Source organism: Phoenix dactylifera, unplaced genomic scaffold, assembly GCF_009389715.1.
Source record: "Phoenix dactylifera cultivar Barhee BC4 unplaced genomic scaffold, palm_55x_up_171113_PBpolish2nd_filt_p 000591F, whole genome shotgun sequence".
Taxonomy (NCBI): domain Eukaryota; kingdom Viridiplantae; phylum Streptophyta; class Magnoliopsida; order Arecales; family Arecaceae; genus Phoenix; species Phoenix dactylifera.
Genome location: NW_024067990.1, coordinates 196,734 through 214,593, shown reverse-complemented (window position 1 = coordinate 214,593; position 17,860 = coordinate 196,734). Strand labels below are relative to the sequence as shown.

The 17,860-nt window shown below is 56.6% G+C and overlaps 1 protein-coding gene across 1 annotated transcript; it reads left to right on the top strand.

Annotated features, from left to right (window-relative positions):
- The first annotated feature begins 9,254 nt into the window (after window positions 1-9,254).
- Window positions 9,255-16,179, top strand: LOC103713501 (BTB/POZ domain-containing protein At5g41330-like). The gene is made up of 2 exons (XM_039119666.1): window positions 9,255-9,292; window positions 15,138-16,179. The coding sequence occupies exons 1-2, from the start codon at window positions 9,255-9,257 to the stop codon at window positions 15,781-15,783; spliced, it is 684 nt and encodes a 227-aa protein (XP_038975594.1). The 3' UTR covers window positions 15,784-16,179.
- The last annotated feature ends 1,681 nt before the right edge of the window (window positions 16,180-17,860 follow it).

Here is a 17,860-nt window from a genome sequence, read left to right as displayed (position 1 = left end):
CTTACTCCACAATAAATGCGGATCTCCGGCTTACTCCACAATAAATGCGGATCTCCAGCTTACTCCACCATAAATGCGCATGGCTCCTGTCATCTACGGACTCTCAGCTCTCCACGGCAAATCAGCCCAGCAGAGTCTAGTCAACTATGATAAGTCTCCGATCTCGGCCATACCTCCGACACCAATGCAATAATTCGTCTGACAGCGTGCTAGTTCGGGTTATACGACGCCTTCACCGCCGACATCAGGGCAATGATTCGCCTGACCATGTGCCGACCTGAACAACATGCCGAGCCGTACTACGGCCTCGCCCTGTTACATCGCAGGTAAACCAACCCCCGCCTATAAAAGGGAGCCTTGGCCTCTCAGGAGGGGGTTGGAAGATTGATATACTCTACAGACATTATTTATCTCCTTTTCGACACTATTTGCCCCCTCCCTGACTTGACCGTCGGAGGGCCGGCGCCGGAAAACCCGGCCACCGGTTCGTGTGCAGGCACCCGGACGGAGGGCACCGCCAACTGACGGACCGCCGCTTCGCCACGAGGACCTGCCGCCCCTTCTCTCCGACCGCCCCAGACGGAGGACGCCGCTCGCCGACGGACCGCCGCCCCGCCGTGAGAACTCACCGCCGCTCCCTCTCCTCGACCGAAAACTGCCCTCGGGTCCAATTTCCAGCAACAGTTGGCGCTAGAGGAAGGGCCCGAGTAGCAGTCATGAAGTTGAGAAGTAAGGGAGCCTCTAACATCTCCCGGCGTCCCCCGCAAAGCCCTGGACACTCTATCCAGAACTCTCCAACTCCTGCTGACCCAGTTCCTCTGGTCCAGCCGGAACAGTTCGACGCCCTGGTACAGCAAGTCCAGGCCTTGGCCGCCGCCGTTCAGAGTTTGCGGCGCGAGGAAGCCTTACCTACGCTCCCCCCACGGGCTCAGGCCCCGCCGGAGTGTCTCCCCAACGGCCCGGTTTTCCCAAGCCAAAACTTGCATGGCTCTTCTAGAGCCAACAACGGAGAACGAGCTTCTCCCCGGAGGGAGTTACCGGGAGAAGGTTTCGATCGGAGACCCCAACTTTCTGAGGCAGAGTCAGCCCCAGATCACCGTGAGCCGGCGCAAACCACGGCGACAATCCCACGGGTGGGGGAGCTCGACCGGAAAGTTGAGCATCTGGAGCGTCAGATTGCGGCGCTCCACAGCAAGAAGGCAAGACAAGAGGGAGACTTTGAGTTCACCACCAAGTCCCCCTTCTCCCGCCAGATCGAGGATGAGCCGGTTCCCGCGAGGTTCAAAATGCCTCAGGTGGAACCCTACAACGGGACGACCGACCCTCTCGACCACCTGGAGAGCTATCGGGCCCTCATGGCCCTACAAGGGTCCTCGGAGGCCATACTCTGCAAGGCCTTCCCAGCGACCCTCCGAGGGACCGCTCGGCTTTGGTTTTCTGGACTGAAGCCGAATACGGTGTCCTCTTTTGAGCAGCTCGGCAGGCAGTTCGCCACCAACTTCGCTGCCAGCCGGCGCCAGCGACGGACGTCGGACTCCCTCCTCGACATCAAACAGAAAGAGGGGGAGTCCCTCAAGGAGTACCTGGACCGCTTCACCGCCGCCACATGGGAGGTTCGCGAGCTAGACCAGTCGATAGCTATGTCGGCTCTGAAGACTGGGGTTCGCTCCTACCGATTCCTCTTTTCCATCGAGAAGAGCTTCCCGGCCGACTTCACTGAAATGTTGGCCCGAGCCCAGAAGTATGCCAAGGCCGAGGAGGCAGTTGCATCTAGGCGGGGGGCAATTGAGCCCGCCTCCAAGAAGCAGAAGAAACGCCGCGAGGAGCACGGCCGACAAAGGAGCCGATCCCCCCGCCGAGAGAAGAACCTCCCCAGACTGAGAAGTCCGCCCCGACAGCAGAGGCGATCTCAGCAAAGGACCCCTCTTCGGCCGAGGTCCCCACCACGGCCTCGGACGTACCCGGGAAAGTACGAGAACTACACACCCGTCAACGCTCCCCGGGCCGAGATCCTGATGGAAATCGAGGGTCGGGACTTCTTCCGACCCCCGCCTCCTATGCGAGACACGGGATTCCCCCGGAATCCCAGGAAGTATTGCCGCTTCCACCGAGATCGTGGGCACGACACGGAGGACTGCTACCAACTCCGGGATGAGATAGAAGCGCTCATTCGACGGGGAGTACTCAATCGGTTCGTGAGGAACCGACCTGAGGAAAGGAGGCCGGCGGAGAATGTCGCACCAACCGGAAATCCGGGCGACAACAGGCCCATCGCCGGCACCATCAACATGATCGGGTGGGCCTCGGCAGGAACGGCCGCCCAGGGAGCACCCCCGAAGCGCCCACGTACTGGTGAAGCCATCTCATTCTCGGACGAGGACTTAGAAGGGGTCGAAACCCCCCATGATGATGCTGTGGTCATCTCTATGATTGTAAATAGGTTTGATGTAAAGCGTGTCCTAGTTGACAATGGAAGCTCAGCCAACATTTTGTATGAATCCACCATGCCTACCAGAAAATGGGATTGACAGAAGGGCATCTCCGGAGAGTCAATGCCCCGTTGGTTGGGTTTACCGGAGATGCAGCCCCGGTTGAGGGTGAGGCCAGCTTCCTTGTCACAGTCGGCCTCGCCCCCCGGGAGAGCACTGTGAGGATGGACCTCCTGGTGGTCCGTCTGCCCTCGGTCTACAACGCCATCCTTGGGCGCCCAGGGCTAAATGCCCTTCGAGCCGTGGTTTCAACTCGCCATTTGCTCATGCGGTTCCCCACCGACCAAGGAGTAGGCGAGGTCCGCGAAGACCAGCTGGTCGCCAAGCAATGCTACATGGCGGCCCACACAGTAAAGCAACCAGCCGAGGCGCCGGACCACCCGATGGGCCCTTCGCTGCCCATAGAAACCCTCGATGCGAGGGACACCCTCTGGAAGAAGCAAGTCGAGCCCGGTGAGCTCCTTATTCAAATCCCACTACAAGAAAATTTTCCTGAGCTAACTGTGCAGGTCGGCTCCGGCCTCGGCGCTCGCGAGAGGGATTGCCTTGTCAGCTTCCTGCGGGACAACGCTGACGTCTTCGCCTGGTCGCCTGCGGACGTGCCGGAAATTGACCCTGGAGTCATGGTCCACCGACTCCAGGTAAGGCCGACCAGCAGGCCTGTAAAGCAGAAGAAAAGAGGCTCTGCTCCGGAACGACAACGGGCGGCAGCTGAAGAGGTGGACAAGCTCCTCGGAGCCGGTTTCATCCGGGAGGTCTCCTACCCGGACTGGCTCGCCAACATAGTCCTCGTAAAGAAGGCCAACGGAAAATGGCGTATGTGCGTGGACTACACCGACTTGAACAAGGCCTGCCCAAAAGACAGCTTCCCCCTTCCGAGCATCGACCAGCTCGTCGACTCCACTTCAGGACACCAACTGCTAACTTTTATGGACGCCTTTTCAGGATACAATCAAATCCGAATGGCGCCAGAAGACGAGGAGAAGACGGCCTTCATCACCGACAAGGGCACCTACTGCTACAAGGTGATGCCCTTTGGCCTGAAGAACGCTGGGGCCACCTATCAGAGACTGGTCAGCCAAATTTTTAAAGACCAGATCGGCCGGAACATGGAGGTCTATGTGGACGACATGTTGGTAAAGAGCCGGGCGGCGGAACGCCACATAGCCGATCTCAACAAGACATTCGCCAAGCTCAGAAGATATCAAATAAAACTCAACCCGGCGAAGTGCGCGTTCGGGGTCACCTCGGGCAAGTTCCTGGGTTTCATAGTGACCCAGCGCGGAATTGAAGCCAACCCGGAGAAGATCCGGGCACTGCAAGAGATGTCGCCTCCAAAGACAGTTAAGGAGGTGCAACGGCTCGCGGGGCGGGTTGCCGCCCTGGGAAGGTTCGTCTCTCGGTCAGCCGAGCGATGCCTCCCCTTCTTCAAGAGCTTTAAACGGCCGAAAGACTTCCGGTGGACAGAAGAATGCCAGCAGGCCTTTGAAGAGCTTCGGAGCCTTCTGGCCTCTCCCCCGCTGCTCACCAAGCCCCAGAAAGGCGAGGTCCTTTACTTATATCTGGCCGTCTCCCCAGCTGCAGTAAGCTCAGTCCTCGTCCGGGAAGAGGACAAGCTCCAAAAGCCGGTCTATTACACCAGCCGGGTTCTCAGGGATCCTGAGACCCGATATTCTAAACTTGAGAAGACCATCTTCGCTCTCATCATCTCGGCTCGGAGACTCAGGCCTTACTTCCAAGCCCACACGATAGCCATATTGACCGACCAGCCTATGAAGCAAATATTGCAGAGGTCGGATCGTGCGGGGAGGATCGCCAAATGGGCGGTCGAGCTCGGGGAATTCGACCTCGAATATCGGCCCAGGCCGGCTATCAAAGCTCAGATACTCGCCGACTTCATCGTGGAATGCACCCTTCCGGACGACCCCGAGAGGCCACCCGAATCCGTAGAGGAGGCCCCGAGGCAGCCATGGGTCCTGCACTCGGACGGGTCTTCGACCTCGGAGGGTAGCGGGGCCGGACTCATCCTCACCAGTCCAGACGGAGTGGTGGCAGAGCAAGCTTTGCGCCTCGAATTCCCGGCCTCGAACAATGAGGCCGAGTATGAGGCTCTCATCGCCGGGCTTAAGCTGGCGAAAGAACTAAAAGTGGAAGACCTGACGGCCTTCAGCGACTCCCAGCTGGTAGTGAACCAGATCCAAGGAGACTTCGAAGCTAAAGAGCCATCCATGCAAAAGTATCTCCAAAAGGTGCGGGAACTCATATCTACCCTGAGTTCCTTCAATATTCAGTACATTCCCAGAGCGGAGAACCTCAGGGCAGACCAGCTATCCAAATTGGCAACCTCCCGCATGAGCGAGCTTCCCAAGGGAACAGCGCTCGAATATCTTCAGATCCCCAGCACGGAGGAACCCGAGCCCACCATGTGCATCGACTCCGAGCCAAGCTGGATCGATGGGCTCGTCTGCTACCTTCAGGACGGAATCCTGCCTCACGACGAGATGGAGGCTCGCCGAATCAAGCGTCAGGCTCCCCGGTATGTCTTGTACGAGAATAAACTCTATCGACGATCATTTACTTCTCCCCTTCTCAGATGCCTCCGCCCCTCCGAGGCGGACTATGCCCTCCGAGAGGTCCATGAAGGGATCTGCGGAAATCACCTGGGGGGTCGGGCACTAGCCCATAAAGTCCTGCGACAAGGATATTATTGGCCCACACTCCAGAAGGATGCAACGGATTTCGTCCGGAAGTGCGATCGGTGCCAACGAAACGCCAATGTCCAGCGCCGACCCTCAGCTCTGCTGACCTCCATCATCGCCCCCTGGCCGTTCGCCCAATGGGGGATCGACATCCTGGGGCCCTTTCTCCTGGCCACCGGACAGAGAAAGTTCCTGGTCGTCTCCATTGACTACTTCACCAAATGGGTCGAGGCCGAACCCGTCGCCCGGATCACCGAGCAAAAGATGCGGGACTTCGTGTGGAAGTCCATAATTTGCAGATTCGGACTACCCCGTATCCTTGTATCTGACAATGGTCGACAATTTGACAATGTTCGTTTCAGAGAATTTTGCTCTGAGCTCGGCATTGATCACCGTTTCACCTCAGTCGCTCACCCCCAGACAAACGAGGAAACTGAGGTAACTAACCGCACTATTTTGCAGGGGCTCAAGGCTAGGCTTGATCGGTCCAAAGGACAGTGGGTCGAGGACTTGTACAATGTCCTTTGGGCATACCAGACCACGTTCCGACTGCCCACGGGAGAGACCCCCTTCAACCTAGCATACGGCACCGAGGCCGTCATCCCGTTGGAGATCGGCCTGCCTTCTTCAAGGGTGGAGCATTACGACCCCGACACCAATTCTTCCCAGCTCAGGAGCAACTTGGACCTCGTCGAAGAGACAAAAGAGGTTGCCCGGGTCCGCATGGCGAGATACCAACAGCGAACGGCCCAATACTACAACTCTAGAGTCAAGCCCAAGCTCTTCAAAGGGGGGGACCTCATCCTCAGGAGAGCCGAGGCTTCTCAACCGACTGAGCAAGGAAAGCTCGCCCCAAATTGGGAGGGGCCGTATCAGATCGCCCGGGTACAACGACCAGGGGCGTATAAATTAAAGTCCTTAGAGGGGACCCTGATCCCGCGAAGCTGGAACTCCGAGAATCTACGAATGTACTACCAGTAAAACCCCTAGGGGTTCAAGACAATCAGGACAATGGACTCAGCTTCCTTTTCACAAATAATTCTCTTATCTTGATGGCTGTAATTCTCTTCTAATATTGGGTCGTCTGTGATCCTCAGATTCCCCGGCCAAAATTGGGATGCCTCGAGGCTCGACCGTAGAGTCCCAAACTCCCTCGACCTCGGAAAGAATCGCAGGATGACGAAATATCGACTTGGCGCGAAATTCCCTCGACTAAGGTCAGAATGCCCCGGTTCGTCGGGATGCCCCGGCTATAGGGATGCTCGAGACGTCAAGATATGAGCACGATCCTCTCTGACCAGACGAGCTCGGCTCGTTCTCCATCAACATCCATCTATGAGCACGGTCCTCTCTGACCAGACGAGCTCGGCTCGTTCTCCATCAACATCCATCTATGAGCACGGTCCTCTCTGACCAGACGAGCTCGGCTCGTTCTCCATCAACTTCCCCCTATGAGCACGGTCCTCTCTGACCAGACGAGCTCGGCTCGTTCTCCTACCTCGACTAAGGTCGGGATGCCCCGAGGGTCGACCGTAGAGAACCAGACTCCCTCGACCTCGGGAAGGCGCCGTGAGGGGTGGAAAGGGTGGCTCCACCCGGGGCGCCACGAAGTGGACCCCCGGGAGCGGTCGACGATCCCCGATCCCCGAAACGAGCGATCCCTCGACTAAGGTCGGGATGCCCCGAGGGTCGACCGTAGAGAACCAGACTCCCTCGACCTCGGGAAGCGTCGCAGGTCGGTAGAGCGTGCCCAGACCCGCCGACTTGACGAACGATCCCTCGACTAAGGTCGGGATGCCCCGAGGGTCGATCGTAGAGAACCAGACTCCCTCGACCTCGGGAAGGCGCCGTGAGGGGTGGAAAGGGTGGCTCCACCCGGGGCGCCACGAAGTGGATCCCCGGGAGCGGTCGACGATCCCCGATCCCCGAAACGAGCGATCCCTCGACTAAGGTCGGGATGCCCCGAGGGTCGACCGTAGAGAACCAGACTCCCTCGACCTCGGGAAGCGTCGCAGGTCGGTAGAGCGTGCCCAGACCCGCCGACTTGACGAACGATCCCTCGACTAAGGTCGGGATGCCCCGAGGGTCGACCGTAGAGAACCAGACTCCCTCGACCTCGAAAAGGCGCCGTGAGGGGTGGAAAGGGTGGCTCCACCTGGGGCGCCACGAAGTGGACCCCCGGGAGCGGTCGACGATCCCCGATCCCCGAAACGAGCGATCCCTCGACTAAGGTCGGGATGCCCCGAGGGTCGACCGTAGAGAACCAGACTCCCTCGACCTCGGGAAGCGTCGCAGGTCGGTAGAGCGTGCCCAGACCCGCCGACCTGACGAACTATCCCTCGACTAAGGCCGGGATGCCCCGAGGGTCGACCGTAGAGAACCAGACTCCCTCGACCTCGGGAAGAAGCCGTAAGGGGTGGAAAGGGTGGTTCCACCCGGGGCGCCACGAAGTGGACCCCCGGGAGCGGTCGACGATCCCCGATCCCCGAAGTGAGCTATTCCCCGACTAAGGTCGGGATGCTCCGAGGGTCGACCATAGAGAACCAGACTCCCTCGACCTCGGGAAGCGTCGCAGGTCGGTAGAGCGTGCCCAGACCCGCCGACCTGACGAACTATCCCTCGACTAAGGCCGGGATGCCCCGAGGGCCGACCGTAGAGTCCCAAACTCCCTCGACCTCGGGAGGCACCACAGGTCAGCGAAGCGTCCACGGACTCGCCGACCTGACGCAAGATCCCTCGACCAAGGTTGAGGCGCCCGAGGTCCTACCATGGGGTCGGAAACTCCCTCGACCTCGCAGAGAGCTACGATTCAATAAAGCCTCGCCAAATCCTCTCAACCTCGGTGGGAGCTGTTGGGTCCGTGAGAAACCCGAGCCCCCCTTTAAGTCAAAATGGCTCCGGAGGTCGACGAGGAAAGGAGGCAACCTACTCCACCATGCGAAGCATAACTCCGAGAATGCAAGAGGTACGTCTAACTAGACGCCCTCCTTGTTAAATTTTATCTACATACTGCTGAGCGGAATCCCAACGTTGGAGTCTTATCTCGCCCCAAAGTCGGCCCTCTCCAATGGGTCGGCTTAAGATCGACCCCCTAACTACATTATGCAGGCTCCGTTCGTCAAATCTCCGCAATCTGTACAAAGGCTTCATAAATTAGGGCCCAACTCGGCTCTTCTACGTAAACTCCGACATCTAGCTGAGAAAGTGGTCTCGACCACGAGTGTGTCAGCCAAACATGGATACCAAGGCAATTTTTGGAAATCCCAGCCTTGCTCACCGAGATCTCGGCAGAGTCCGAGAACGATAACTACGAAAGCCTTCGACGATGATTTACTTATTAGCCCGCGCTCCCTACGAGGGGTTCGGAGTTAAGTTCGGAAACCCGACTAAAATCTCCGAATAGCAGCAGGCATAGACCTAGTCCGGTCTTACTTGAAGGGCTAAGGCCCGACCTAGAGGCCTTGGGATTTCTCTAAAGGCTAAACGTGATGACTTCCACGATTCTTAGATCCGAGCTATGGGACTTAGAGGAATTTTCTAAAAAACCTAAGACTCGGAGCTCCTTTTGGTCGGAATGACTGGAACCCGAGAAGGCTAAGACATAGCCCGGGGAAAGGGGACAACTTCGTTAAGCAACCCAAAAACTAAGATGTGAAGTTAGAGGTCGTCGAGGCAGTTAGCTAAGGCTCTAGCCTCGTTCGCAACAAAAAAGAAAGACAAACACATAATGATGAAAGTGTTTTTCATTAACAGAAGGCCGAAGGCCGATTACAAAATTGGAGGTCGACCATTTAAGAGCCGACCTCGGATACAATGAAAAAGAAAGGAAAAATACGCTAAGTCCTAAGCGGCGGGAGCAACGTCCGGGGGGTCGTCCGGCACGTTGATGATCTCGAGGTTTTCAGCCGGCACAGGCTCGGGGTCGGGGGCAGGGGCCTCGGGTACCGCCTCCGGGACGGCGTCCGTCTCGGCCGCCGGAGCCGCCTCTATGGTGCCAACCGCCTCGGCCACCCCCGTCGAAGGCTCGGTGGGGTCTTCTTCGTATATCCCCGCCTCGGATGTCAAAATGGCGAGGAGGGCTTCCACGTCGGACCCCAGGCCCAGGTCCTCCCTCGGACGGATCGTCGAGAGGTCGTATTGAGGGCAGTACCGGCGCATCTGAGCCCGGAAGTTCTCGAAACCTCGGAGGAACCCGTCCACTGTCTCCTCCTCCAACATGTCGCGGAACTCTTGCGACTCCTTGAAGAGCTCGACGGCATGTTCGGCTCGCTCGAGTGCCCTCCTCTCCCGGGCCTCAAGTTGCTCGATTCGGAGGCGGGAGACCCCGTCCTCATACCTGAGGGCCGCGACCTCGGCCTGGACCTCCCCTAAGCGCGCCTCCGTGCCGCGCAAGGCCGACCTGGTTAGGGCGTGGGCGGCCTTCTCCTCCTCGAGCCCCTCCGCCATAGCGAGGCACTCAGCCTCGGTGGCCGCCCACCGAGCCTCGGCCGCGGCCAACGCCGCCTCCAGCTCGGCGACTCTTTTCTTGGCCAGCTCCAGCTGTCGGCCGAGCTGTCGGACTTCTTCCCGACACCCGTGGGCAATGAACGCCAAGGTGTCGAGCTCGAGAATATGCTGAAAAGAAAGAAGCGAGGGTATTGTGAGTTGAAAAGCACACAAGTACGCTAGTAACTCAAGGAAATTAAGAAGGAAGCTTACCCGGGCGGTGTTGCAGTAAGCGCTGCCAACGACCTCCTCCAGCGAAACATTCCGGAACACGGCCCGGTCCGCTGGAAGTACCGCACGCCGCAACATGAAGCGCGCTACCTCGGCATCCTGAAAGGCCGAGCTCCCCTCGGGAATAGGGGAGTCCGGCTCGACCGACTCCTCTCGGAAAGCCCGGGAAGAGCTTGGCACGACCGGGCCCGAGGTCCCGGAGCCGCTCGCTTCGGGGCCTCGAGCAAGCCCGGGTTCTGGCTGCTGCGGGGCCATGGACGACTCCCCCCGCTGGGCAAGGGGGGCAGGGCAGGGAGGGGCCGACGGGCCTGCATCACTAACGACCCGCTCCCGCCTCGGGTCGGCTGCAGGGGCCCCCGCCTCGGGGCCACTCGTGCCGGCTGAACTGGAGGCGCCGTCCGACCTCGCCCTCTTCCGGGGCTGGGGCCTAGCTCCCCCGGCCTCGGCCTCTCGCCTCCTCAGGCGAGAGAAAAGTGATGTGTTGCTGGTCGGCAGGCGGGGAATATCTGAAATCAAAATTTCGTCAAGTGTCAGACCAGTGACAGTAAAAGCAAAGAACGAAGAAAAAATAAAACAATGTAACCACCCTTACCCTCGGGGCACGCCGAGCTCAGACCTACGCTCGCCAGGGCGTCCTCCCGCAGGAGCTCGGTCAGGTCGTTGCCCCTCCCGAGGGCTCGCACGGAGTCCAGGGTCCTCAGCTCCCTCCTCGAGGGCTCGGAGAGCTTATTGAGGGTCTTCAACCGAGGGTTCCCCCACCTCGGGTCGAACCCCCAAGGCGCCTCAGACGCCAGGAAGAAAAACTTCCCCTTCCACTCATGAATCGAGGAAGGGGCACCCTGGAAGAGTGACATACCGCCCCGAAAGGCGAAGTATAGCCACCCTGCATCCGCCGGGTTCTTCTTTAACAGAAAACACCGGCGGAAGAGGCCTACCGAGATCGGGATCCCGTGCCCGAGGCACAGGGACAAGAACCCGATTATGGTCCTCCACGAGTTCGGAGCCAACTGCGCCGGGACGAGCTGGTACTCGGCCAGCAGCTGGCTCACGAACTCGTGGGCGGGAAAGCGCAGGCCAGCCCAAAGTGTCTCGCGGTAGACCGCGATCCGACCTGGGGGCGGCTGCGTCACCCTGTCCTCCGGCCCCGCAGTTTCAAGACGAAACCCGGGCTGGAAGAAGAACCGGGAGCGGATCAGCTCCAACTCCTCCCCCGACAGGCTCGATCCCACTTCCTCAGGACCCAAACCCATTCCCACAGAAGAACGAAATAAAAGTTAAAAAGAGCGGAAAATGGAAGTTGGGGAGGAGAAGAAAAGAGGAAACCCTAGTGAAAACAGGGTGAAAACCTACTGGACATCGCCGGAAATCGCTCCGGGCACCGACGGCAAGGTTCGGTGGAGAAAGGAAGCAAGGGAGAAAGGCAACGAAAATAAGAAGCAGCCAAATAAGACCTTTAGGGCAACCTCGAGGGGTTTATATAGACCCCCCTGACGGCCCAGATCGATGGGGTCGGTTCCCATCCCCAGATCGGGTTGCGCCACGTGTCGACCTCGGAAGCCGAGGCACCGTATTCACTCCGGATTAATAAATCGGGTACGAAATCGAAGCGTTGTCCCATCGGGTCTCGGGGCCTCATCATGGGTCTGCAAAATCAAATCGTCTTGAGGAACGAGCGGACGCTGCCCCGCCCCCTCATTTAATAAGATCTGGGACACGTGGAGCCTCGATGTGGCCTCCACCTCTCCGGAATTGTGATCCAGTAATACGAAATCGGAAGCGTCCGACCTTGGGTCACGCCGCGTGTCCGTTTTAAACTCCGTAACGGCACGCTCATTAATGAGCGAGAAGCCTCAATTACGGGATTGAGGCACCGCCTCGACGAGCTCGAGGACCCCCATCATTAATCCGCCGTAAGGTGATCCTGGCGATTCAAGAGACGCCACCTCCACTTCAAGAAGCGTAATGATACGAGCTTCATCATAAGCTCACTGAATAAAGCAGCCTCGAGACGCCAAAGGGCGCAGGTTTCACCATGAAAGCTCCGAGAAGCGCAAGGGGGCGGACGAGACTCGCCCCCCAACCTCAGTGACAGACTTTACTTCCCACGTCCGAGCCCACAAGTCGTTCGAACTCGGAAGTCGGGGGGTAGTGTTGGGGGGAATAAGATTTTTTCCCAAATGACATAAATGCCCCTAAGAAGCCGTACAACTTCCGACCCCGGACGGCCGAAGTCGGCGTCCGACTTCGGAACGCCCGACCTCGAGACCTCCGACCTAAGAAAAACCCCGATGTTCGAGGTCTACTCTTGTCATCCACCTACTACGGCCGCGCGCCTCAGAGGTCTGGCCGAGGACCATACCCTGACGCCCCTCTGGCATTTATTACGCATGGTCGCTGTAACTCTCCGGCTTACTCCACAATAAATGCGGATCTCCGGCTTACTCCACAATAAATGCGGATCTCTGGCTTACTCCACAATAAATGCGGATCTCCAGCTTACTCCACAATAAATGCGGATCTCCGGCTTACTCCACAATAAATGCGGATCTCCAGCTTACTCCACTATAAATGCGCATGGCTCCTGTCATCTACGGACTCTCAGCTCTCCACGGCAAATCAGCCCAGCAGAGTCTAGTCAACTATGATAAGTCTCCGATCTCGGCCATACCTCGACACCAATGCAATAATTCGTCTGACAGCGTGCTAGTTCGGGTTATACGACGCCCTCACCGCCGACATCAGGGCAATGATTCGCCTGACCATGCGCCGACCTGAACAACATGCCGAGCCGTACTACGGCCTCGCCCTGTTACATCGCAGGTAAACCAACCCCCGCCTATAAAAGGGAGCCTTGGCCTCTCAGGAGGGGGTTGGAAGATTGATATACTCTACAGACATTATTTATCTCCTTTTCGACACTATTTGCCCCCTCCCTGACTTGAGCGTCGGAGGGCCGGCGCCGGAAAACCCGGCCACCGGTTCGTGTGCAGGCACCCGGACGGAGGGCACCGCCAACTGACGGACCGCCGCTTCGCCACGAGGACCTGCCGCCCCTTCTCTCCGACCGCCCCAGACGGAGGACGCCGCTCGCCGACGGACCGCCGCCCCGCCGTGAGAACTCACCGCCGCTCCCTCTCCTCGACCGAAAACTGCCCCCGGGTCCAATTTCCAGCAACATAATCTATATAAATAACCATTTTAGGAAGATTCTTCGTGTAAGCATTTTTGAGCCCTTTTACTTCCTTGTATTGCTACTACGCCACTATTGCAACATTTTCATTATGTTCTAAAAATCCATTTTAGGCGTCAAATGATTTTTTACCATACACTCTTTGACAAGGGAGCTTTTTAATCTTTGCTGTTTCAGATCAAATTTGATATCCGAGCAAAAGTCTAAGAATGATCTCATCCGTCCAGCATCATATCGGGAGCGACCAGTATCGAAACTGCCATCATCCAAGCACAACAGTCGCTGCATCTTAGTCGGACCAATTTCAGCTAATCTTCATGATTTGAGCAGTTGATCGTTCGCGCACTTTAGCAGCTCAACTAGCATGGCATCTTATTCGAACCAATTTTCAACCACAATAAGATGCATTTTTTCATCAATAACAGAAATTTGCCTCCAAAATTCCGTGCCTGATCCAAAATACAAGTGCAAAATATAATTTCAGGCTTAAAAAATAACCTATTTATTGCCCCACAACGTGCAGTCGGTGGTGCGGATCAAGCTCCGGAACAATTGGAACCGCAATATAGCTGCATGCAAGTATAACCCTAAAAAATGGGCATACTCAGATAAGACGACCTAGAATGATCACATCAAGCTAGGGTAGAAATAAAAGAGAAAATGAATGGCAGCCACGAACCTGATTATCCTAACAAGTCCCTTTCATCAATGTCTCATTTTGTCTTCTTGATTGAAATATCTCGTTTTGTTTAACGTAACTTGCTTGCTTCATTCTGGCCGGCTGCATCTATGGATGGGAACAATCTTGTTTCATTAAGGAAGTGTTTCATTTAGAGGTATTATCCAGCTCTTTCGCACTTTTATCATTTTAATTATGGCCATCCTAAATTTTATATTGCCCTTCATAGGTTGGCATACTTGGAGTTGGATTGCCAATCATGTAAATTGATTGGGTTAGCTTTGTGTTATTGAATTTTAATCATACCAAATTTATACCCTTCTGTCATTTTGATTTTGTTTACCCTGGATTTTATATTGCCCTCCGGACGTTGGAGCAAACTTAGAACAGCAATCATGTAAATTGATTGGGCTAGCTTTGTACTATTAATTTTTTATGATTCAAATTTGTGCACTTCTGTCGTTTTGATTATGGTCATCCTAGATTTTACATTACCCTTCATACATTGGAGCAAACCTAGAGTTAGCTCACCAATCCTGTATGTTGATCAGGTTAGCTTTGTGTTATTAGATTTTTATCATTCAAAATTTGTGCGCTTTTGTCATTTTGATAATGGCTATCTTGGATTTTATATTGCCCTGCATTTGCTGAAGCAAATCTAGGGTTGTATCCCTGATGTAACTTAATTGGGTTAGCATTGTGTTATTAAATTTCAATCGTTCAAAATTTATATTTGAGATGTGTTTACAATAATGTTTGCAAGAAGTTTTGATTAAGTTAGGGCTTTGTTATGGCACCTTCTAGATTCTATACTAATTTTTTTGAGCTTTGACATTATTATTAGTTGTTGTTCTTTTGTTTGAGCTAGAGAGAGCTTTGGGCTACCCTATCCTTTTTATTCGTGTTCAGGCTGTATCCTTCGTGTGTGGATGAATGATTATTTTTTTTTTTCACATCATCGACCATTGGAGTGATCTATAGATCACAAAGCGCTCCAAATTTTATCATTCAACTATCTACATAGATCTTGAAGCAGCTTGTATGGATCCAACGACTATTCCAAAGAAGGTGAATTCTTTCTTTGCGCGAACGATGCACCCTCGTCCCCTCTGTCCACTAGAGATGGGCATCGGGCCATGCCGGACCCGGCCCGATCCAGGCCCACCGGGCCACAGACCAAACGGGCCGTGCCTGACCCGGCCTGTTACTAAACGGGCCGTGCCTGGCACGGCCCGCTTAACCTAAAGGCTAAGCCCGGCACGACCCTAGGCCCGTGGGGTGGCGGGCCATGCCGGGCCCGGCATGAGACGGGCCGTGCCAGGCACGGTCCGTCTGTCCAAAAAAAAAATAGCTTCTGTTTCTAGAACCCTCCGCCGCTCCCTCGCCCTCCCCCTCCCCGACCACGACCCCCCCTCCGCCCTCTCCGCCGCCTCCTCCGGCTCCCTCCTCGTCGCCTACGGAAGCAAGATCACCGCCTTCGACCCCGCGCTCCGCCGCCGCGCCACCGTCCTCACCCACTTCCCCGCCGTCGACTCCCTCCTCGCCCTCTCCCCCTCCCTCGCCGCCTCTGACAGCCTCTCGGCGATGTTCAAGGTTGGAGTAAACTCCGGCGAGGTGTTCATGGCGGATTTGAGGAAACTTAGCGCGGAGGAGCCGTGGGTTTGCCTCGGCGATGCGAGGAAGGCGGCGACGGGGAGGAAGGAAGAGAGCGGGTGCCGAACCGAGAGCCACGGGAGGCAGGTGTTCTGCAGCAGGGGAGGGGAGGTGGAGATGTGGACGGAGGTGTTGATGGGGCCGTCGACGAGGAGCCGCGAGGATGGATTAAATGGGGAGAGGATCATGAGGAGGAATATGATGGGGAGGGCCAAGGATGGAGGAGTGAAGAAGATAACGTTGTTGGGGTTTGGGAAGAGTAGGATGGTGGGCCGTGCCGTGCTTGGCCCACGAATCGTGCCAGCCCAGGCCCTTATGGGCCGTGTCGGGCTCGGCCCGCGGGCCCGAAATCCTTAACCCAGCCCGACCTCTTTTTATGAGCCGTGCCTAGCACGGCCCATTACTGTAGCAAGCAATGCCCACCTCTACTGTCCACCCCGTCCACGCTGGGCAAGATCCTAGGACTGGCAAAATGATGGAGGCGGAAAACCTCGGTGATTGCGCAGCGGATTTGAACCCTGGCAATCATAGGTACAGTGATATTTTCTACCGTTCAAACCAATATTCCGTGGTGGTGCTTTGATACTGTCATTTGTTATTGATGCGGGATTTACACCCCGTCACCAGCAGAGCCCACACACTAGCCGAGCAGCAGAAGAGAGAGTGTCCCCCAGAAGCTATTGTCCGCTTTGGGTCCGATTCGGGGGTCGAGCGTACCCGAAGCCCTCCTCACGGCGCCTCACGGTTTTGCCCCACAAAAGGCGCCTCCTTAGGGAAGGGTGATTGAGCCCCCCATTATATGGCACAGACCTTCCCGCTACACGGCCGATGTGGGACTAAATTCGGGGAACCCCCCGTAATACAGCCCCCCCCAGCGGGGAGGTCCTGTGCCCGGGTCGGCTCCTTGCTGGATAGGCGGAGGGCCGAGGCCCTCCTTCTAGCACCATCTGATGCGGGATTTACACCCCGTCACCAGCAGAGCCCACACACCAGCCGAGCAGCAGAAGAGAGAGTGTCCCCCAGAAGGTATTGTCCGCTTTGGGTCCGATTCGGGGGTCGAGCGTACCCGAAGCCCTCCTCACGGCGCCTCACGATTTTGCCCCACAAAAGGCGCCTCCTTAGGGAAGGGTGATTGAGCCCCCCATTATATGGCACAGACCTTCCCGCTACACGGCCGATGTGGGACTAAATTCGGGGAACCCCCCGTAACACAGCTGTTACTGGAAATTGGACCCGGGGGCGATCTTCGGTCGAAGAGAGGGAGTAGCAGGTTCTCACAGGGGAGCGGCGATCCGTCGGCGGGCGGCGTCCTCCGTCCGGGTGCCTGCAGATAGACCGGTGGCCGGGTTTTCCGGCGCCGGCCCTCCGACGCTCAAGTCAGAAGGGGGGGCCAAATGTATGAGAAGAGGAAGAACAGTGTTTGTAGAGTGCGGAATCTCCCAACCCCCCATCTGAGAAGCAAAGGCTCCCTTTTATAGGGGGGTCGGTTTACCTGTGATGTGATGGGGCGAGGCCATAGTACGGCTTGGCATGTTGTTCAGATCGGCGCACGATCGGGTGAATCATTGTGCTGATGTCGGAGGTGAGGTCGTCGTACTACCCGAGCTGACACGCGATCGGGCGAATTATTGCATTGGTGTCGGAGGTAAGGCCGAGATTAGAGACTTATCATAGTCGATTGGACTCCGCTGGGCTGACTTGCCGTGGAGAGCTGAGGGTCCGTAGATGACAGGAGCCATGCGCATTAATTGTGAAGTAAGCCGGAGATCCGCATTAATTGTGGAGTAAGCCGGAGATCCGCATTAATTGTGGAGTGAACTGGAGGTTTGCAGAGGTCATGCGCAATAAATGCTGGGGCAGTGGCAGGATATGGCCCTTGGCCAGACATCGGAGGGGTACGGTCGTAGTAGGTGGCTGACAAGGATAGACCTCGGGTGTCAAGATTTTTCTAGGTCGGAGGTTCTGAGGTCGGATGTCTTGAGGTCGGACGCTGACTTCGGCTGTCCAAGGTCGGCGGTTGTGCGACTTCTTAGGGGTACTTGTGTCACTGGAGAAAAAACCTTATTCCCCCAACACTACCCCCGACTTCCGAGTTCGAGCGGCTTGCAGGCTCGGACGTGGGAAGTAGAGACTATCATTAAAGTTGGAGGGAATCACGTCCGCACCCTTACGCTTCTCGGAGCCTTTATGACGGAACCTGCGCCTTTTGGTGCTTCGAGGTCGCTTTATTCAGCGAACTTATGATGGGGCTTGTATCCTTACGTTTTTCGAAGCAGCTGTAATGGGGGTGGCGCCTCTTGGATCTCCGAGATCGCTTCGTGCGGCGAACCCATGATGAGGGTCCCTGGGCCCGACAAGGCGGCGCCTCGATCTCGTGGTCGAGGCTCCCTGCTCATCAATGAGTATGCCGTTCCGTGCTTCAAAATGGACACGC